This window comes from Rutidosis leptorrhynchoides, chromosome 4 (genome assembly GCF_046630445.1).
Source record: "Rutidosis leptorrhynchoides isolate AG116_Rl617_1_P2 chromosome 4, CSIRO_AGI_Rlap_v1, whole genome shotgun sequence".
Classification (NCBI taxonomy): Eukaryota; Viridiplantae; Streptophyta; class Magnoliopsida; order Asterales; family Asteraceae; genus Rutidosis; species Rutidosis leptorrhynchoides.
In genome coordinates this window covers 356243910-356262501 of record NC_092336.1, presented here as the reverse complement: position 1 = coordinate 356262501, position 18592 = coordinate 356243910, and the positions used below count along the sequence as shown (strand labels likewise).

At 32.8% G+C, this 18592-nt stretch overlaps 1 protein-coding gene across 1 annotated transcript; it reads right to left on the bottom strand.

Moving 5' to 3' along the window:
• Positions 1-5711: 5711 nt before the first annotated feature.
• Positions 5712-8804, bottom strand: LOC139843786 (uncharacterized). Its single transcript, XM_071833937.1, has 7 exons — positions 8272-8804; positions 8060-8169; positions 7144-7212; positions 6964-7022; positions 6795-6855; positions 6648-6701; positions 5712-6501 (listed from the first exon to the last, which is right to left on the bottom strand). Exons 1-7 carry the CDS (start codon positions 8417-8419, stop codon positions 6214-6216), a joined length of 789 nt encoding a protein of 262 aa, XP_071690038.1. The 5' UTR covers positions 8420-8804; the 3' UTR covers positions 5712-6213.
• Positions 8805-18592: the final 9788 nt, after the last annotated feature.

Below are 18592 nucleotides of genomic sequence, written 5' to 3'. Positions count from 1 at the left end.
TTCCTAGTTTCAATTAATTACAAGTCATGTTCTATTTGAATTTAGGTAGAGATTAATTGAATGATGTCTTTCTAAGATAATTATTAAGTATGTAGAGACATCAAAGTTAAGTCATACTTGAATAAGCAATCACACTTAGTTACTTAGACTAGACCAAATAGACAATTGACCATAATTTCATTGTGAACCATTTTACACTTAATTTGTTAGAGTTGGCTAGTTACTTGAATCCTAACTAGTAAGCACATAGCAAGCATATTAATCAAGTTGACAAATTTATGAGTATTAAGCATATTAGCAAGTTGCAAGTAATACTCACACAAAGCAAGAGATAGTTATTCTGAGATCAATCATATAGATATTTACACAACTTATAATTCAAACTTTTAACAAGCTTACTTGCAATATAACATATTGCTTGATTAATGTGTAAGCACACATTAATGTCCAACACATGCATAAGGGAAGAGTAATCTCTAGTTGGGACTTGGTGACCATCCTAAATGTATCTAAGTGTATTTTAGGATTACAAGTCTTTACTAGTTACACTTGAGAGCATTGTTTCTCATTTAGCCTTAATTAATCGCTAAGTCATTTTTAATAATAATTATTGTTCTAGTGATATTGGCTTAAGTGTGTTGGTACTTGATGATCATACTAAGGATGTCTAGATAAGATTTAAGATCACAAGTTATTGTTTAACACTTATGTGTTATGCCTAATCTTGGTTAAATTGTCATTAAGACGTCATTAGGTGTAATTAATCACAATTGGTGTTTTTATGACCAAAACTCGATTGAGTATGGAGAGGGCATCTATTCTAAGCATGTTGGGAAAGGTTTCATGAATTATAGATGTCGGGAACTACTCAAACTTAATTTGATCAAAATTGGTGACAGAGAAAACTACGGTCGCACTGCGGTTGACCGTGGTGGCGACCGTGCAACTTATTTTCATAAAACTGCTTTGCAATTCAGTTTGGGGTTTCACGGTTGTATATACGGTCGACCGTACCTTGACCGTGTATTTTGCTGATCTTTAATTTCATTCTTTAAGCTATGTTTGACTTGGTCATTTGCAAGATAAGGTATGGATTAGTGACCTTGCGTGTTTTATGTTAAGATGTCAGTCATCATTTATGCGTATGTATGTGTCATCATCAAAATCTATTCTTTGGTTAATCCTCATACTTAATTTTGTCGTTTAGTTCATTAACCAACATTCAACTAACAGATGATGATCGACGAGCATTAAGTGATAAGTTTACAACATTTGTTGTGAAGGAATCATTACTTAAAAACATATAAACTTCGATGTTTGATTTTTGGATCTCAAACCTTCAACCGTTGCTGTTACCGGATCAAACATCCATTAACTCTAAGGACTGCACATGCAAAATATACAAACCACAGGGGTGTAATGTTTTCAATTTAAAAAGTGACACATAATCAGTATAACCGGTCTAACAGGTAACTAGTCATCTTTTGTTTACATTCGCACACTTTATCAAAGTACATACCCTATAATAGTATTTTTCTAGGTATATAGCGTACACTGAAACAAAAATAAAAATATATGACTACTGAGTAGCTTAAACTCTTAAAAAATGATTTAAAAAAAATGATAGAAAGATTAGAATAAGAAGGATCAATGATACTACATATTGTATTAAGGTGGCGAATTGTTCAATTTCTCTTAAACTGACCGTTAAATAACGCAACGGCCATTCAACTTCAGTGAAAACTTCACTATTCATACAGTTGAAAACATCTTGGTTTTTAAAAAGACCGTTTAACTTGCTTTGGCAACGAAAAAGTGCACATTCTCTATTTATTATAGTGATTGTTTGCTTAAATCCAAACATTTTTTTGTAAGACCGTTTTTCCTCTCAGACGTTAAATATTGATTTGGGTTCAAGTATTTGTTGAATAATGTTGAGTTCATTATACTATTTTCTTTTCATTTTGAATTTGTTTCAGGCCAATCTAATTCACACAACTCTTAGTTGGAAATGTGGCAAATATGGAGGGCTGCATTCAAAACTTGACTTGGACTTCTCACAACAACCTCTTATACGTTTTAAAAGGATCACGAAGATTTTGATTTTCTTTCTCATGTCTCTAAAGTTCATTAGGTACTATGTAGCTAAATAATACTCCCTCCGTCCCACATTAAGTGTCCACATTTGACTTTCAAAGTCTTTGATTATCAACTTTGAACGTAAATATTTTAATTTGTGTTATATGAATAGATCGGGTTTTTGAAGGTGATTCTATTTATAAAATTTTCATTACCATAATATATAACACAAATAAAAATATTTACGGTCAAAATTGTCAAAGAAAGACTTTGAAAGTCAAAAGTGGACACTTAATGTGGGACGGGGAGAGTAATACATATAGTTCTTTAATCTGTTGCTTAATTACAAGAAATTTTACACGGGTTATAAACTAGTTTTTGATAAATTTGCCTCTCGAGATTTATCTATTAGAATAAATTTCGTATTTATTTATGTAATACTTTTATATTATCAATGTAATTTTTAATTTAAACTAATATAGTTATGTTTAATTTATATTTAGTAAACTATTATTTATGTTTATTTATTGTATTTAAAATTTCATTTAAATGAGATAAAATTTGAGGTAAAAGTGTAAGATATAGAATGTTTAGTTAAAAAATGTTAAAAAATTTTGTACTAATGTGACGCTATGGAGGAGAAAAGTTCAATTAAATTCAGTTAAGATAGGAAGTTGTCTTAGATCGCTCACAACCATAACATGCTTCTTTGAAAAGACTGAATTCCACGTCAGTGCCATATCAATAATTTCATAAAAAGACGAAAATGACTAAATGCTACCCATAAAATACTCTTCATAAAAAATTGGACCCACTCATTCTATATATCAATTATTAAATGACAATAATAATAAAATAATAATATAACCAGTCATTGCTTCGCATTTTGTCCACTAAAATATTTGTAAGAAAATAATCTTGGCCCACTTAGCCCTACATGCACCGTCTCCTTCATTCTACAAAATGACAAAAAACATTTAATTTCTATAATGACGGTGGATGACATGTTACTACCTACAGAGTCTTTTAATTGAAAAATGACACCTTCAAAGAAGTTAGCGTTGGGACTGATCGTACTTTCTTTTTGGCAAAGAAACGAAAACTTTATAACAATTTTCGTCTCGAAAAGAGACAAGAAAGCAACGATACAACACAAAACCACGAACTAAGTTCGAAGACAGAAAACAAGACTTTACAATAACATCTACCTAACGCTAACCACCTCGGGCCTTGCCACGAACCTAGCAAACACCCTAACGTACATACATAAGAAACAAATCAATTACACAACCACCCACTAAAGACATTACAAAAAACACAAACAATTAAACACCGATGCTGTTGTCAACGCCACCATCGTCGTTAGCCTTGAAAGTAAACGTCGACTTGATTCCAATCCCTTTACCGATGGAGTTTCCCGCCGCTAGAGATTTCAAACCACCATTCCTAAATTGGTCGAAAAAACCCCCTTCTCTTTCCACGCGTCCCGACCCCGAACCTATGTAAGCCCACTTACAAGTCCCATCAAATTGAGTGTCTTTAAAATTCTTTTGAACTCCCAGCCCCTCCTCATCGTCATCAGTACAATCTTGCAAACAAAACACTCTATCCTTCACGTTTTTTCTCTTAACCTTACCTTTCAACTTAGCCCCACCTTTAAGACCGACCTTCATTGCCCCGTCACGCCGAAATTTGCTAGAATGAACATGCCAACCCCTACAAAAACCTTTGCAATTCGTATCCGCATAAATACAAAATTTTTGACCCGTACTCTTACCGGTAGCAACGTTAACCAAGTTATCAAGAATTGCGCTAGTAGACGCGTTACACGTCGTTGGTGTCAAAACCTCCTCAATTCTCCTTTTTTTACACTTTGGACCAAAACCTACCCCAATAAGAGCATTATCAATCTCATCAAAATGAACCGAATATAGTTTAACAAACGTCTCTTCAACCCTGCAAGTCTTATTACCCTTATCTTCAACATTAACCCTTCCCACCGTCTCCTTCTCGCTACTTTCAGCTGCGTCGTAGCAGCCATACGCCATCACCACCGCATCCACCACTTCAGTCCCGTCCTCTACTTCGAACCCCGTATCAGTAGCAGCCTCTACTTTATTAGTAACAGAGGACTTACCACCCAAATTAAAATGCACTCCATGACCCTCATTTATTGAAACCAAAATCACAGAAAGACCCATTTCAGCACCTCCCATATTTGTGACATTAACATCATAATCCACATGCGATGAAGTTGCCATATTTAAATCATAAAAAGGAGACTTTTCAATTAAAATTGATTCCTTATTATGTACACCACCACCACTAATAACCTGATCAACAAGTCCTTCACCATTCTCGACAGTCTTCAACAATTCGACAACTGGTTCCGAGCCCGCAACGTGAAACGCCATTTGGATGTCAGTCGTCTGAACATCTAGACCATCACCTGACCCAGGAGAGACACCGAGCATCACTTCTCGGTTCAAAGAAGTAACCCAATCCATTGAGAACCCATCGTCACGCAATCGATCGATAACCGAGAAATCATTCAGTTCGTTCACCCAAACATGAGCATTCGAACTACCACTCGAAGCCTCCAACACGACCTCGATCAATTCGTGAACATGTTTTACAGCTTGAGTTTCAACAAAGGCATAGAGAGAACCAAAATTACCGTGCATACCCGAACAATTTTCCAATGAAATCACCTCGCCAAAATGGTTAGCGATCACCTTAGCGTTGTCACCCGAAACGTACTTGGCTGGAGTTCCCCGGATTTCAAGCCAAACGAACCTAAAGAATCTTTCCGCTTTCGACACAAAAGGATAAATCAAAACGAATTCTTTTCAACTTGTGGACGAAGCAAGAATATTAGTTCCTTCCTCATTTGCACAGACTACACACGCAAACGAGCCCATCTTGTACACTTGCTCCACCTTTACCTTTCGAAATACCAGGAAATGCTTCAACTTAGAATCGCCTAAAGGAACAACATCAACCACCAGGAAGCTTCGATAGAGACACGCTGCAAGTTTGAAGTAAGGTTGAAATACACACGCTTAGACGAAGAAGAGCTCCGACGAAGGTTATGGCTGTTGACACGACGCTTTGGCCATCCAACGTAAATCGCTCGGCCAAAAAAACCAGAACCGTTCAAGTTAGAAACAACAGCTTGAGCACTCGCCGGAGAAGAGTAGGTGACGAACGCATACATCCGATCCAACCAAATTTAATCTCACACACTTCACCTTCTTTACCAAAAACACTTGAAAGCATGTTGCGAGTACATTTCTCCAATCTTCCCACAAACCATATACACCCAAGAGAGCTTGAAGAATCCGATCTAATATTCCCCGGAGAAGAAAACCCACGTCTACTTGCTTCTGGACCATCATTGATATTCACGTCGGAAACACCATCATCACCGTATGCCTGAACTGGAAAAGGGATGGGCGGGAAGTTGGTAAAATTTGAATTTTGAAAAGGGTATGGGGGGAGAGTATTTTGAGAAGAGAGCATTTTTAAACTGCTCGTAATACTAACTAAACTAACCAACGTAGCAACATTCATCAATGTAAGCAATCAATTATTATTACTATATTAATTAATTATTTAGAATAACAAGTCACACACCCAATACAAATTAAAGGCTCAAATGAGTACACCACCAAACTCAACAGCCTAAATGAATAGATCTAGCGATCTAGTAGCAACGACATTATGCGCTAACCAATGATAGTAGCTCAAACAAACAAAATAGCTCCCTAAAAATCAACTCATCCCCTAACCTATTGAACCAGTGACCCCACTCTTGACTTCCATCGAACCAATAGATTTGTTGTCATCTTCTATTACTTGCTTTAGAAGTTCACAATCCCAAACAACACAATCAATAACAATAGTTCACATAATTTCAAAATATTGTTTTCCATATTGAGCTCCTTAAGTCTACATAGATCTTTGTAAACAAGTATATTACTTCATTCATCTCGGATCTCAGATCTTTATAGATAAACTCGATATCGTCGTCATCATCAACTGAAACCACAGGTGTTATAGATAAACTCAAGTAGAGGTTTAAATGGAAGAAGAAAAAAGCCCTAGTTTGAGGGGATGAAGATGGGGATGAATTTAGGCAAAAACATCTTCAACAAAAGATAATTGTTGAGCATCATCATTACAGGTGTCGGTATCAGATTGCGATTGCAACTGCTCATAGTTTAGTTGTCTTGAAGCTTCATATAAACCAATGCCAACACTAACCGATAGATTAAGACATCTTACATAAGTTTCAACCATCGGAATTTTAAGTGTACCACCACCAAGTGGTTCATTTTTGCAATCGTCCAAAGCCTCTGGTGGTAGCCCACTGGTCTCTGACCCAAATACGAGCCAATCCCCTCTCCTATACGAAAAGTCCTGATCACCAAAAGGCCCAATAATGGCACAAATAAGTCCAGAACATGTTTTTCAAACTTTAAGTTCCTCAGTGTCATAATACAATCTCAAAAACCATATCACTATGGAATTGTTTAGATAAAGTAAAAGTGGTTTTGATGACTTACGGAATGAATGTTTGTCCCTCGTTTGGTAAATGCCAACAACCTTTTCTCACCGTTCTGTACATATCAGATAATTGAAGTGAAAAACGGGAAATTATGGTATAGTAGAGAACAGGTGAACAAAATATTAAAAATTATATTATTAAGCACCTGTTGCTTGAAATATTCACGAAAATCTGCCCATGAGCTGTGCACTTTAACAACTACATATCTGATGTAAAGATCAAGAAGTGTAACATAAATGAATGGTGAACACTTTATAAACTATATTTCAAGTACAGAATGGTGATTTCAATAGTGTTTTTTCTAGTAAGGATACGGCCAATAATCAAGTCCAGCTCGCTTTAGTTTTGTATCGTCCACCTCGAATCCCAATGGCTGAAGGAGGAAACAGTTTTGGTTAAACAGTATAAGATTTATATAAATCGATGTCCAAAACCAGATGAATACTAAATTGTGACATGAGCTTAGAACAACAAAAGAAGCAGTACGTAGTTACCTCAACTAGGTGCAACCCAACACCTGATGCTGCACAACTTCTAGCAATGCAACCAGTGTTTCCTGGAATCTGCATATAAGTAGATTCAATATGAAATTTAACATTCTAGTCTTTCGAGGTTTTTAATATTTACAAAGTCAAATATTAGCCTAACAGTACATAAGGTTATTTGATGTTAGCTGCACATAGCATATTCCCCAATTCTAACGGTCAATACTCAATGATAATACTCCCTCTGTCCCATACAGCAAAACTGTTTAGTTTTCAATTCAAATTTCATATTTTTTTATATTAATAATAATAATAATAATAAAAAGGTTAAATGGAAATCTTCAGAACAAAGTACTCTACTTTATATAGCCTCCATTGAAGGTATATAACCTAATACTATTTAGCTAACAACTTTTCATCAAATTAAGGATTTTACGAAGGTTACCACAAGTCAGCTCAAACTTGAAACCCTATGGCTTACAAAACTACTAAACTATAGCTTGATAGTAATACAAAAAGTGAAACTATTTATATAAATATCTCGAGGATTGACTTTCTATTAAAAATTCCAACAGAAACCTCATGACTCGGCCGATTTATTTGGTCAAAGTTGTCGAAAGTCTAATTTTGTCAGTATTTATTAGTTCAAAGTAAGATTTTATCAGTTAAAATCGTTTAAAGTAGGTCAGATATAAAGTTGGTCATTATCAGACGAGTCTCGACTTGGCCAATTAGTCATCGACCCACTAGTTCGAATTAGCTACTTTTACAAATTACAACCTTAAAAGTTTTGTACTTTGATAATATACATATGTTAAGCAGAGTACATGTCCTTTGCATTTTGCCATATATTAAAATTAAATTAAATTAACCTGAGGTGACACCAAAACGCATATAATAAAACTGAAAATTAAATAAAATTAACCTGAGGTGAAACCAAAACGACTTGAAGAAGTTTAGAATCAGACACCTTGCTTCCCGCCACGCCAATTCTTCCATTATTAACCACACAATTCTTACCACTTGAACTTTCAGCTACAAAATACACGCAACAATTACATTCGTAAGTAGTAATTCATCAATATTTGTTACCAAAAAGAACAAAAGAATGTATTATATATATATAGTTACACATACACAGGGAAGAAAGGGGAGTCGAGTGTAGTTTCTTCTTGAATTGAAGCAGGAAAGATTGTTGAAGACGAAGTGGAGCTGTTCGTAAGTAAAACGGCGTCGTCATAAAATCTAGGGTTTTATAATTTTGAAGACATCCCGTTATCTCCATTTCTTAGCTCCTCTGTTCAGTATGTGTTCATTAGAAATGGATATTCTAATTCAAGTGGCTCAACTATTGAGGTTTATAATTTCTTTTTGACAAAATCGCTAAAACGGTCCTTATTGTTTGTATCAAAATGTAGATTTAGTTCCCGTACTTTTTTTTTTACTAAGTTCATGTAAAAATCTATGAATCAACACCAGAAATCACACGAACACAACCAAAATACTTCAATATAAATCCAGATCCAGAATACAAAGATTGTTCACAATATGATGAACAATTTTACATGAAGAACAATAGCTATATTAATAGCCACAATCCAGAAAATAACAAGATCAATAAATCCAATTTAGAATGTTGGACTGAGAATAGAGTAGATGAACTTGAGAGAAAAATAAGATGATAATGATAACTCGTAATTAACACCAACCCTAATCTGCTCTATATAGAAATAAAACCTAAAGTGTAAAATATTTACACTTTAGTCCTTGAAGTAGCAAACGAACATAAAAGCTCCTTTAACTTTGAAACTCTTCATCCAGGATCAAAATAATCTATCATCTTTTACAACAAGTCCTTAAAGCAATCACCCTTGATTATCACTTGACAATCTGCACAAACCAAATTAAGTTAAATTCTTAGAACAATCAAGATTCAAAATTATTTACCTGTTTTAACATGCCCCCAAAATCTTGACTTGTGAATGGATCTTTAAGTTGTAACTTTTCACAAAAAAACTTGTGCTGAGAGGAAGTTAAACCCTTTGTGAACACATCTGCAATATTAAGTTCAAAAACAACTTTTACAATATTAAGAACACCACTATTTGCTTTTTCCCTCACAACATGCCAATCAATATCAAAATGTTTGGTTCTTTCATGATGTACAGGATTAGCAGCTATTTGTAGTGCAGGATTATTATCACAATGCATCACAACAGGTATCAAATTAGTAAGTTTTAGCTCACTAAGTAAATTAACAATCCAAACAATTTCACAAGTACAAGCACCCATAGCCCTGTACTCTGCTTCAGCAGAGGATCTTGATACAGTAGGTTGTCTTTGACTTTTCCATGAAATCAAGGAATTACCCCAAAAAATATAAAAACCAGATATAGATTTCCTATTAATTAGATTCTTTCCCCAATCAGAGTCAACATATGCAGTTAGATTCAACTTATTACTTTTGTTATACCATAACCCTTTTCCAGGACAACCTTTTAAATACCTTAGAACTCTAAAAGCAAGATTAAGATGAGTTGGTTTGGGATCATGCATAAACTGACTAAGCACATGCACAACATAGCTTATGTCAGGTCTGGTAACAGTGATATAAATAAGCTTGCCAACAAGCTTTTGATATATTGTGATGTTATTTATTGTTTTTTCATTATCACTACCTTTATAAGCTGAGACATTAAGTTCAATAGGTGTAGAAATAGGTTTAGCAGCTAAAAGACCAAACTCATTAATCAATTCCATACAATACTTTCTTTGAGACAAATAGATAGAATCAGAGGATTGAATAACCTCTATGCCAAGAAAATACTTTAATCTACCAAGATCTTTGATCAAAAATTTTGACTTAAGAAATTTTTTAACAGAATTAATCTCATCTATGTTATTACCAGTGATAACAATATCATCTACATAAACAAGAAGTATAATAAAGATGTTATCTTTATCTTTGATAAACATAGAATAATCATATTTGCTTTGAACAAAATCATTTTCCAATAAACAGTTGCACAATTTTTCATTCCATTTCCTAGGGGCTTGTTTAAGCCCATATAAAGATTTTTTAATTTGCACACTTTTGATTCACCTTTATTATAATAACCTTGAGGCAAAGTCATATAGACTTCCTCATCCAAATCTCCATAAAGGAATGCATTGTTAACATCAAGTTGGGACAACTCCCAACCTTTATTTACAGCAAGAGTAACAACACATCTAATGGTAACCATTTTTACAACATGAGAAAAAGTCTCAAAATAGTCAACACCTTCAGTTTGACTAAACCCTTTAGCAACAAGTCTTGCTTTAAATCTTTCAATTTCACCAGTGGATTTATATTTTATTTTATATATCCATTTACATCCAATAGGTTTCCTATGAGGAGGAAGATCAGTTAAAATCCAAGTTTTATTCCTATGCAATGCCTCCATTTCAGAGTTCATTGCATCAACCCAATTAGGGTTTTTAGATGCCTCAAAATAATTAGATGGTTCAATCTGTTTGTTTAAAGAAGCAGTGAAAGAGAAATTCCTTTTATCTAAGTTTAAATAATTAACATAATTTTCAATGCCAAATTTAGATTTTGCAGAAAGAACATAGTCATTAAATTTTCTTGGTAAGATAGACTCTCTTGTGGATCTTCTTAGATTAACATTAGGTGGTTCATGAACCAAATTTCCCTCAGTAAGATTATCATTCTCATGATCTGGAGAAATGATATAATCATTATCAATAAATTTTGCAGATGTATCATCTACTCTGGTAGATATAGGAGTACTACTAGGACCATGTCCATCACAAGAATGATCAAGAGAAGAATGATCATTTGAACTAGATACACTAGTAGATGACTCACTATTACTGCCAGTAGTATTGTCCATACTACCTTCATTATTTTGACTTTGATTATTATTAGAATTGTTTTCATCATTGGGATCTTGAGAAGAATTTCCACCTTGAGAGTTTTCTAGATCAAAGAAAGAAAGAAGATCAAAATCATTATTGATTTGATTTGTAGATTTCATTTTGAAAGGAAAGATATTTTCATAAAATTTAACATCCCTTGAAAAAATAACACTTTTAGAATCCAGATTATAAAGTTTATATCCCTTTTGATGATTGGAATATCCAATAAAAACACATTTGTTAGCCCTTGAACCAAATTTATCATGTTCATTTAAAACCTTTGAAAAACAAAGGCATCCAAAAACCCTTAAGTGATTTAAAGAAGGAGGTCTGCCATAAATGACTTCATATGGAGACTTTCCTTTCAAGACAGAGGAAGAGGTTCTATTAATAAGATATGTAGCAGTGAGAACACATTCACTCCACATGTTAACTGGTACACCCCCTTGAAACAAAAGTGATCTTGAAACATTTAATAAATGTCTGTGTTTTCTTTCAACCACACCATTTTGTTATGGTGTATAAGTACAAGAAGTTTGATGCAAAATCCCAGATTTAACTCAAAAATTGTGCAAGTTATTATTAATGAACTCAGACCCATTATCACTTCTTAAAATTTTTATTTGTTTACCAAATTGAGTTTGAAACATGTTGATAAAGTTAATAATGTTCTCAGTAGCATCACTTTTGTGACTAAGAAGGAAAACCCAAACAGCTCTACTATAGTCATCAACAATGGTAAGAAAAAATCTATAACCATCTTTACTAGTGACCTTGTAAGGTCCCCAAATGTCAAGGTGAATTAACTCACCTATACAAGTGGAAACATGATCACTAAGAGGGAAAGGATTCCTAGACTGTTTTGCTTTGTGACAAACATCACAGGGCATAATACTACTATCACCAAACCCTAAAGACCCTTTTAGAACCTGTAAAACAGGATCTGCAGGGTGTCCAAGCCTATTGTGCCAAACAAACTTGGACACGTAACATTTATTAACATTATTGCAACTAGCATACTTACCCAAAGAAGTATCATTCAGAACATATAAACCACCTTGAACACTACCAGTCCCCAAGGTCTTTCCCATCATTCCCATGTGGGGCAAGTCCTGAATATAACACATATTTTCATCAAAACCAACAAATTTTTTACTATCTCTAACAAACTTATAGACAGACATTAGATTAACAAAATATTCTGGAACAACCAACACATCAAACAATGTGATATTAGGTGTGATTTGACAATCACCAACCTTCAGAATTTTTGCCATTGAACCATTTGGATGTTCAACAACAAGATTTAAATCAGAAATATCAACAGTGTTTACAAGACATCTTTCTGATGTTGTATAATGTTGATTGGCTCCAGAATCAATAATCCAACTAGGATTAGAAGAAAGAGGATCATTGTTATTTTGTTTAAAGAAATTAGAATGAGCCATATTGGCTTTGAAAGAACCGGTACCTGCCATATTAGACTTGGGATCACTGGATATTTGTTTAGAATTGAAGAGAGAGATAAGAACAGCCATCTGTTCCTCAGAAAAGGGATTAGAACTTTGAACAGAACAATCAGAAGATGTTGATGCAGAATTATTAGAGTAAGTTTTATTTGTAGAATTCCAAGAAGTATTAGAAGGATTATTGTTTGTTTTATTATTAACCATTTTCCCTCTATAATTGGAAGGATACCCAACAACTTCATAGCATCTATCAATGGTGTGACCAAGTTTATTACATTTAGTACACTTTAGATTAAGATTAGGTCCTCTAGTAAATCTGTTGTTATTAGCAGGACTAAATGTTTGGTTGGACACAGTTTTGGTGACAATGGCAGAGGCCTGAGTCTTTTTTGATGAAATATTAGAAGCATTTTTATGAGATTCTTCCCTAGATAAAGTAGCATAAGCAGTTTTAATAGAAGGTAAAGGTTCAGCAGTTAAGATTATACTTCTAATTTGATAGTAAGATTCATCAAGACCCATTAAAAATTGCATAAGTTTAATCATATCCATATGATCTTTAAATTCTTGTGTATTATCAGGTATATGAACCATAGCATCAAATTGTTTCCATAAAGAATTAAGTGTGTGATAGTATTCAGACAATGAAGATCCTTTCTGAGTTGTAGAATTTATCTTTTTATGCAAATTGAAAACAACAGCACCATCTACCTTATCATAAGTCTCCTTTAATTCATTCCAAACCTCAGAAGCAATAGTAGAATAAACTTGACCCAAGTATAGTTCTTCTGAGATGGTTCCCAAAATCCAAGAAAGAACCACTGAATTACATCTATCCCACTGATTACCCAAAATAGCATTTGTTTTATCTTTTTTAACTTTTCCATTAACAAAACCCATTTTGTTTTTAGTTTGCAAAGCTAGAGTCATGGCACTAGACCATACTCTGTAATTTTCAGTACCAGTTAATTTCAAAGTAATGATAGGTGTGCTACTAATATCAGATGGATGTAAATACAGTGGATCTCCAAAATCAAGTTTGCTAATCAACACATTATCCCCTTCAGTCCCAGACATATTTAAGAAATTGATTTCCGAAAAAACAAACAAGCAGATAAACAAACAATATTATGAAAAACAAGTAACAGATAGTAGAAAGTAGATATCACATGCAATCACAGATAGCAGATATCACAAACAAAAAACAAGAACAGATAGCAGATAACAGATAGAAGATAGCAAGAGCAAGATAACAGATAACAGATAGCAGATAGCAAGAGCAAGATAACACAACAATAATCAAGAACAGATAAAAAATATAATGAAAAACATGAATAAACGCGAGACTCCCCTTCGAAGAAGATAATAACAGATGAATAAGATGAAGATAGGCAGCGGATGAAAGAGTTATCTCTTCTTCAAAAGACAATCCGTTGAAGAAACCCTAATTTGAGTTGATCCCCAAATTTTTAGATCCAAGAACCCTAACACGAAACAAGTCTTAAATCACCAGAATCAAACGCGTTTAATGATGAACACAACGATTCAAGCATCAACCGCTCTGATACCATGTAAAAATCTATGAATCAACACCAGAAATCACACGAACAGAACCAAAATACTTCAATATAAATCCAGATCCAGAATACAAAGATTGTTCACAATATGATGAACAATTTTACAAGAAGAACAATAGCTATATTAATAGCCACAATCCAGAAAATAACAAGATCAATCAATCCAATTTAGAATGTTGGACTGAGAATAGAGCAGATGAACTTGAGAGAAAAATAAGATGATAATGATAACTCGTAATTAACACCAACCCTAATCTGCTCTATATAGAAATAAAACCTAAAGTGTAAAATATTTACACTTTAGTCCTTGAAGTAGCAAACGAACATAAAAGCTCCTTTAACTTTGAAACTCTTCATCCAGGATCAAAATAATCTATCATCTTTTACAGCAAGTCCTTAAAGCAATCACCCTTGATTATCACTTGACAATCTGCACAAACCAAATTAAGTTAAATTCTTGAACAATCAAGATTCAATATTATTTACCTGTTTTAACAGTTCATCCATGTGGTTTGCAAAATGATGTTGATTTGTTCCCTTTGACTGACGGAAACTCTAACCATGTGCCAAAAATGTGAAGGTATTTTAGATATTTTGTACATTTCTTTGTGTAAAGACCCTCTATTTCCATTATCTTTCCTTTAATTCTTTTACACCCTTAGTCCTGATATTCTTGCGATGTCACTTTTTATGTGATTTTATATTCTATTAATTTAAATAATATTCCAATATTATTTATTAAGTGAAAATGTATATTTATATATTAATACGTTTCGACGTGTATTGGTTTTATTCCGGTGAATCGTTTCGATTTTCAAATCAACGATTAGATCTTCGTGATTTTCAGATCTGAATTATTTTATCTATGATATTTCTATGTCATATTAAATTATAAAATATTTCTATATTTTATTTTTCGCGGATGCGTGTTCTTTCCGTATTTTTAATCGCATAACGGTGTTTTCGTGAATCAGACTACGTTTAGACTTTCAGGCCAAAAGCAAAAATCAAGAAACCTTTTTCAGGTTTGTGGGGCCCACTCCCATGGCCTAATCGGACGAAATTATACCCATGGCCATCCCATTTCATTTTTACACTTATATCTCATTTTGGAAAATATTTTATAACATTTCATTTTTCCTAAACCCTAGCAAAACACTCCTCTTTTCTCTCCCTCCCCTTTGGCCGAATTTTTACCTCCTCCCTCATCAATATTTCGACCACCATCAACAAGCATACAATTGTTCATCATTTTTCAAGATCATCTACATAATCGGATTCACCATTTCACGTTCTACATCATCCTTCTTCTTGATTATTGATTAGGGTAAAATTATAAACACTAGATTTTTCATTTTTTTTATTGTTATTATGCATGATTTTGATGTACCAGTGCTTGTGAATAATTGTTATGATGATTAAATAATTAAAATAAATCAAAAAGTGACTTTTTCGGTTTATAAAATTTTGGGCAGTCACTTAAAGGCTGATTTCATGAACTTTAACCTGATAATCTAATCAAATAGTGTTGCTCATTGTATTCCTCTCATTGAGTAGTTAATTTTTTGTAAAGACCCGTCCTAATCCATCTGGACGAATACATTACATATGGTTACATCGCGAGGTACTTGATCTCTATATGATACATTTTACAAACATTGCATTCGTTTTTTTAAAAGACAAACTTTCATTACATCGAAAGTTGACGGCATGCATACCATTTCATAATATATCCAACTATAATTGACTTAATAATAATCTTGATGAACTCAACGACTCGAATGCAACGTCTTTTGAAATATGTCATGAATGACTCCAAATAATATCTCTAAAGTGAGCAAATGCACAGCGGAAAATTTCTTTCATATCTGAGAATAAACATGATTTCAAGTGTCAACCAAAAGGTTGGTGAGTTCATTAGTTTATCATAATCATTCATTTTCATCATTTTAATAGACCACAAGATTTTCATTTCCATTTCTCATAAATATAAGTCCCATGCATAGAGACAAAAATATCATTCATATGGATTGAACACCTGGTAACAGACATTAACAAGATGCATATAAGAATATCCCCTATCATTCCGGGACATCCATCGGACATGATAAAACAACATCGAAGTACTAAAGCATCCGCAACCATGGATGGGGTTTGTTAGGCCCAATAGATCTATCTTTAGGATTCGCGTCAATTAGTAGATCGGTTTACTAATTCTTAGGCTACCAAGCAAAAAGGGGCATATTCGGCTTCGATCATTCAACCATATAATGTAGTTTCGATTACTTGTGTCTATTTCGTAAAACAGTTATAAAAGCGCATGTATTCTCAGTCCCAAAAATATATATTGCAAAAGCATTTAAAAAGAGAGCAAATGAAACTCACAATACTATATTTTGTAGTAAAAATACATATGATGTTATTGAACAAGTGCAGGGTTGGCATCGGATTCACGAACCTATATCAATTATATATATTAACACATTATAATCGAACAAATTTATATATATTATTATTAGTGATATAATTGTTATATTAATAAATTATATGATTTATTAATAACTTAATTAAACGTATTTATTTTATATGCTTTACATAAATAAAAATGTTAATATAGTTTAGTTAAGTATATTTCTATATAACAAATTTTTATTGTAGTAATGAGAATAATATTAGTAGTAATATTGATAATAATAATAATAATAATAATAATAATAATAATAATAATAATAATAATAATAATAATATGGTTTTTATAAAAATAATAACGATACTAGTAATAGTAAAAATGATAATAATAATAATAATGATAATAATAATAATAATAATTATAATAATAATAATTATAATTATAATAATAATTATAATAATAATAATAATAATAATAATAATAATAATAATAATAATAATAATAATAATAATAATGTAAAAATAATAATATAGATGTTAGAAATAATAATAATAATAATAATAATAGGGATAATAAAATAATAATGACAATAATAATGATAATTATAATAATAATGATAATTCGTTTAATCATGTCTTAATTATAATTATAGTCACAACTAAATCTTATATTATCTTAATCATAATCTATATTATTTTCGTGTCCTTAATATCTTTTAAATCATAAGTTTAACACTAATCCACGTAATCTTAATGTTTTAATAATATTTAATAATAATGATAATAATAATAATAATAATAATAATAATAATAATAATAATAATAATAATAACAATATTGATAGTAATAATGATAATAATAAGAGTTATACCCTCCCACTCGTCATCGTATATCGTCATTGTTATCTTCATCGAAACACGATCATCATTAACTTAACAAACTCATCATCATTCTCGGTTATCATCAACACCGTGATCTTTTAACATCACCCTCTTCCTCGAACTCGCTACCTTCATTAACTTATCATGTATACTTCTCAGCCCAAATTCTTCGGCCCAACAAGCAATTAAATCACGGCCCAACAAGCAATATCATGCTTAATGGATCTACAAGCCCAAGTTGTATTATATAAGCCCAATAAAAGTTATTGCATCTCGGCCCACTTTCAAATTATAGTTTGTTTAGATCATATACGGCCCAATATCATATTCATTGTCTACTCTCAGATTTGTCTTCATGAATTGTCCCCACAACCAATTTACATCCTACTTCATTTAATCTAATCATGGGTCTATTTTACTTATAACTTACTAAAGTTCACGACATGATTCATCCTTACAATCATAATCTAATCGTCATCTTCACCTACTATTTATCATCACTTTTCTCATCTTATCTTCGTCATCTTGGCATCGCTGTAACAGCAGCAGTAGTCGGAACAGTGGCAAGCAAAAACAAAAAAAAATGGCGTTTTGTTGAGGTTCAGATGGAGATCAAACAAAGACTGAAGCAACAATAAAGAGTCGCTAGAAAGGCTGTTTTGTGATTATTTTTCTAGCTTTAAAACACATCTAAAGGTGGCGGTCTCAAAGTTCACGAAGAGAACGTAAACAATGCAGGTGGTTTAGCGGTTGCCATTGGTGTGTTGATCTAGCTTGAAGATTATAGTTTTCAAGGGTTTGATGATGGTTCGTGAAGGTTAAAAGACAGCAGTAGGAACAAGTAAGAGACCGGTAGATAGGAACAATGGTTGCAATTAATAATATGGGTTTCGATTGGGTTGTGAATCGAGTAGGATATAATATCAATAATCAATATAGTTTAATTTGTTTTGGTGATTGTTTATGGACTGCATAAAAACAGGAACATAAGAAACAGTAGCAGCAACCTTCCATGGAGGTTTTGTGATAGAGGTTTTTCAGTTGAAACAAAACAGAAGAAGAATGATGATGAAGGTGGGGTGGTTCACGGTTGGTTCTTGATGGTGGTGTTCGGTCGATAGTAGCAAATAGGAAAGGCAACAACAACCAGTCAATGGTTCGGTTTAACTAGAAATCGAATAGAAACAGTTAAAGGTTATTG

What these genes read in the sequence shown, in the direction of transcription:
- LOC139843786 (XM_071833937.1), bottom strand. Translation starts at nt 8,419, where the DNA reads ATGGAGATAACGGGATGTCTTCAAAATTATAAAACCCTAGATTTTATG. An exon ending in GACTCCCCTTTCTTCCCTGT is followed by an intron (nt 8,170 to 8,271) that starts GTATGTGTAACT and finishes TGTATTTTGTAG; the next exon opens with CTGAAAGTTCAAGTGGTAAG. An exon ending in GAGGGACAAACATTCATTCC is followed by an intron (nt 6,502 to 6,647) that starts GTAAGTCATCAA and finishes TTTGGTGATCAG; the next exon opens with GACTTTTCGTATAGGAGAGG.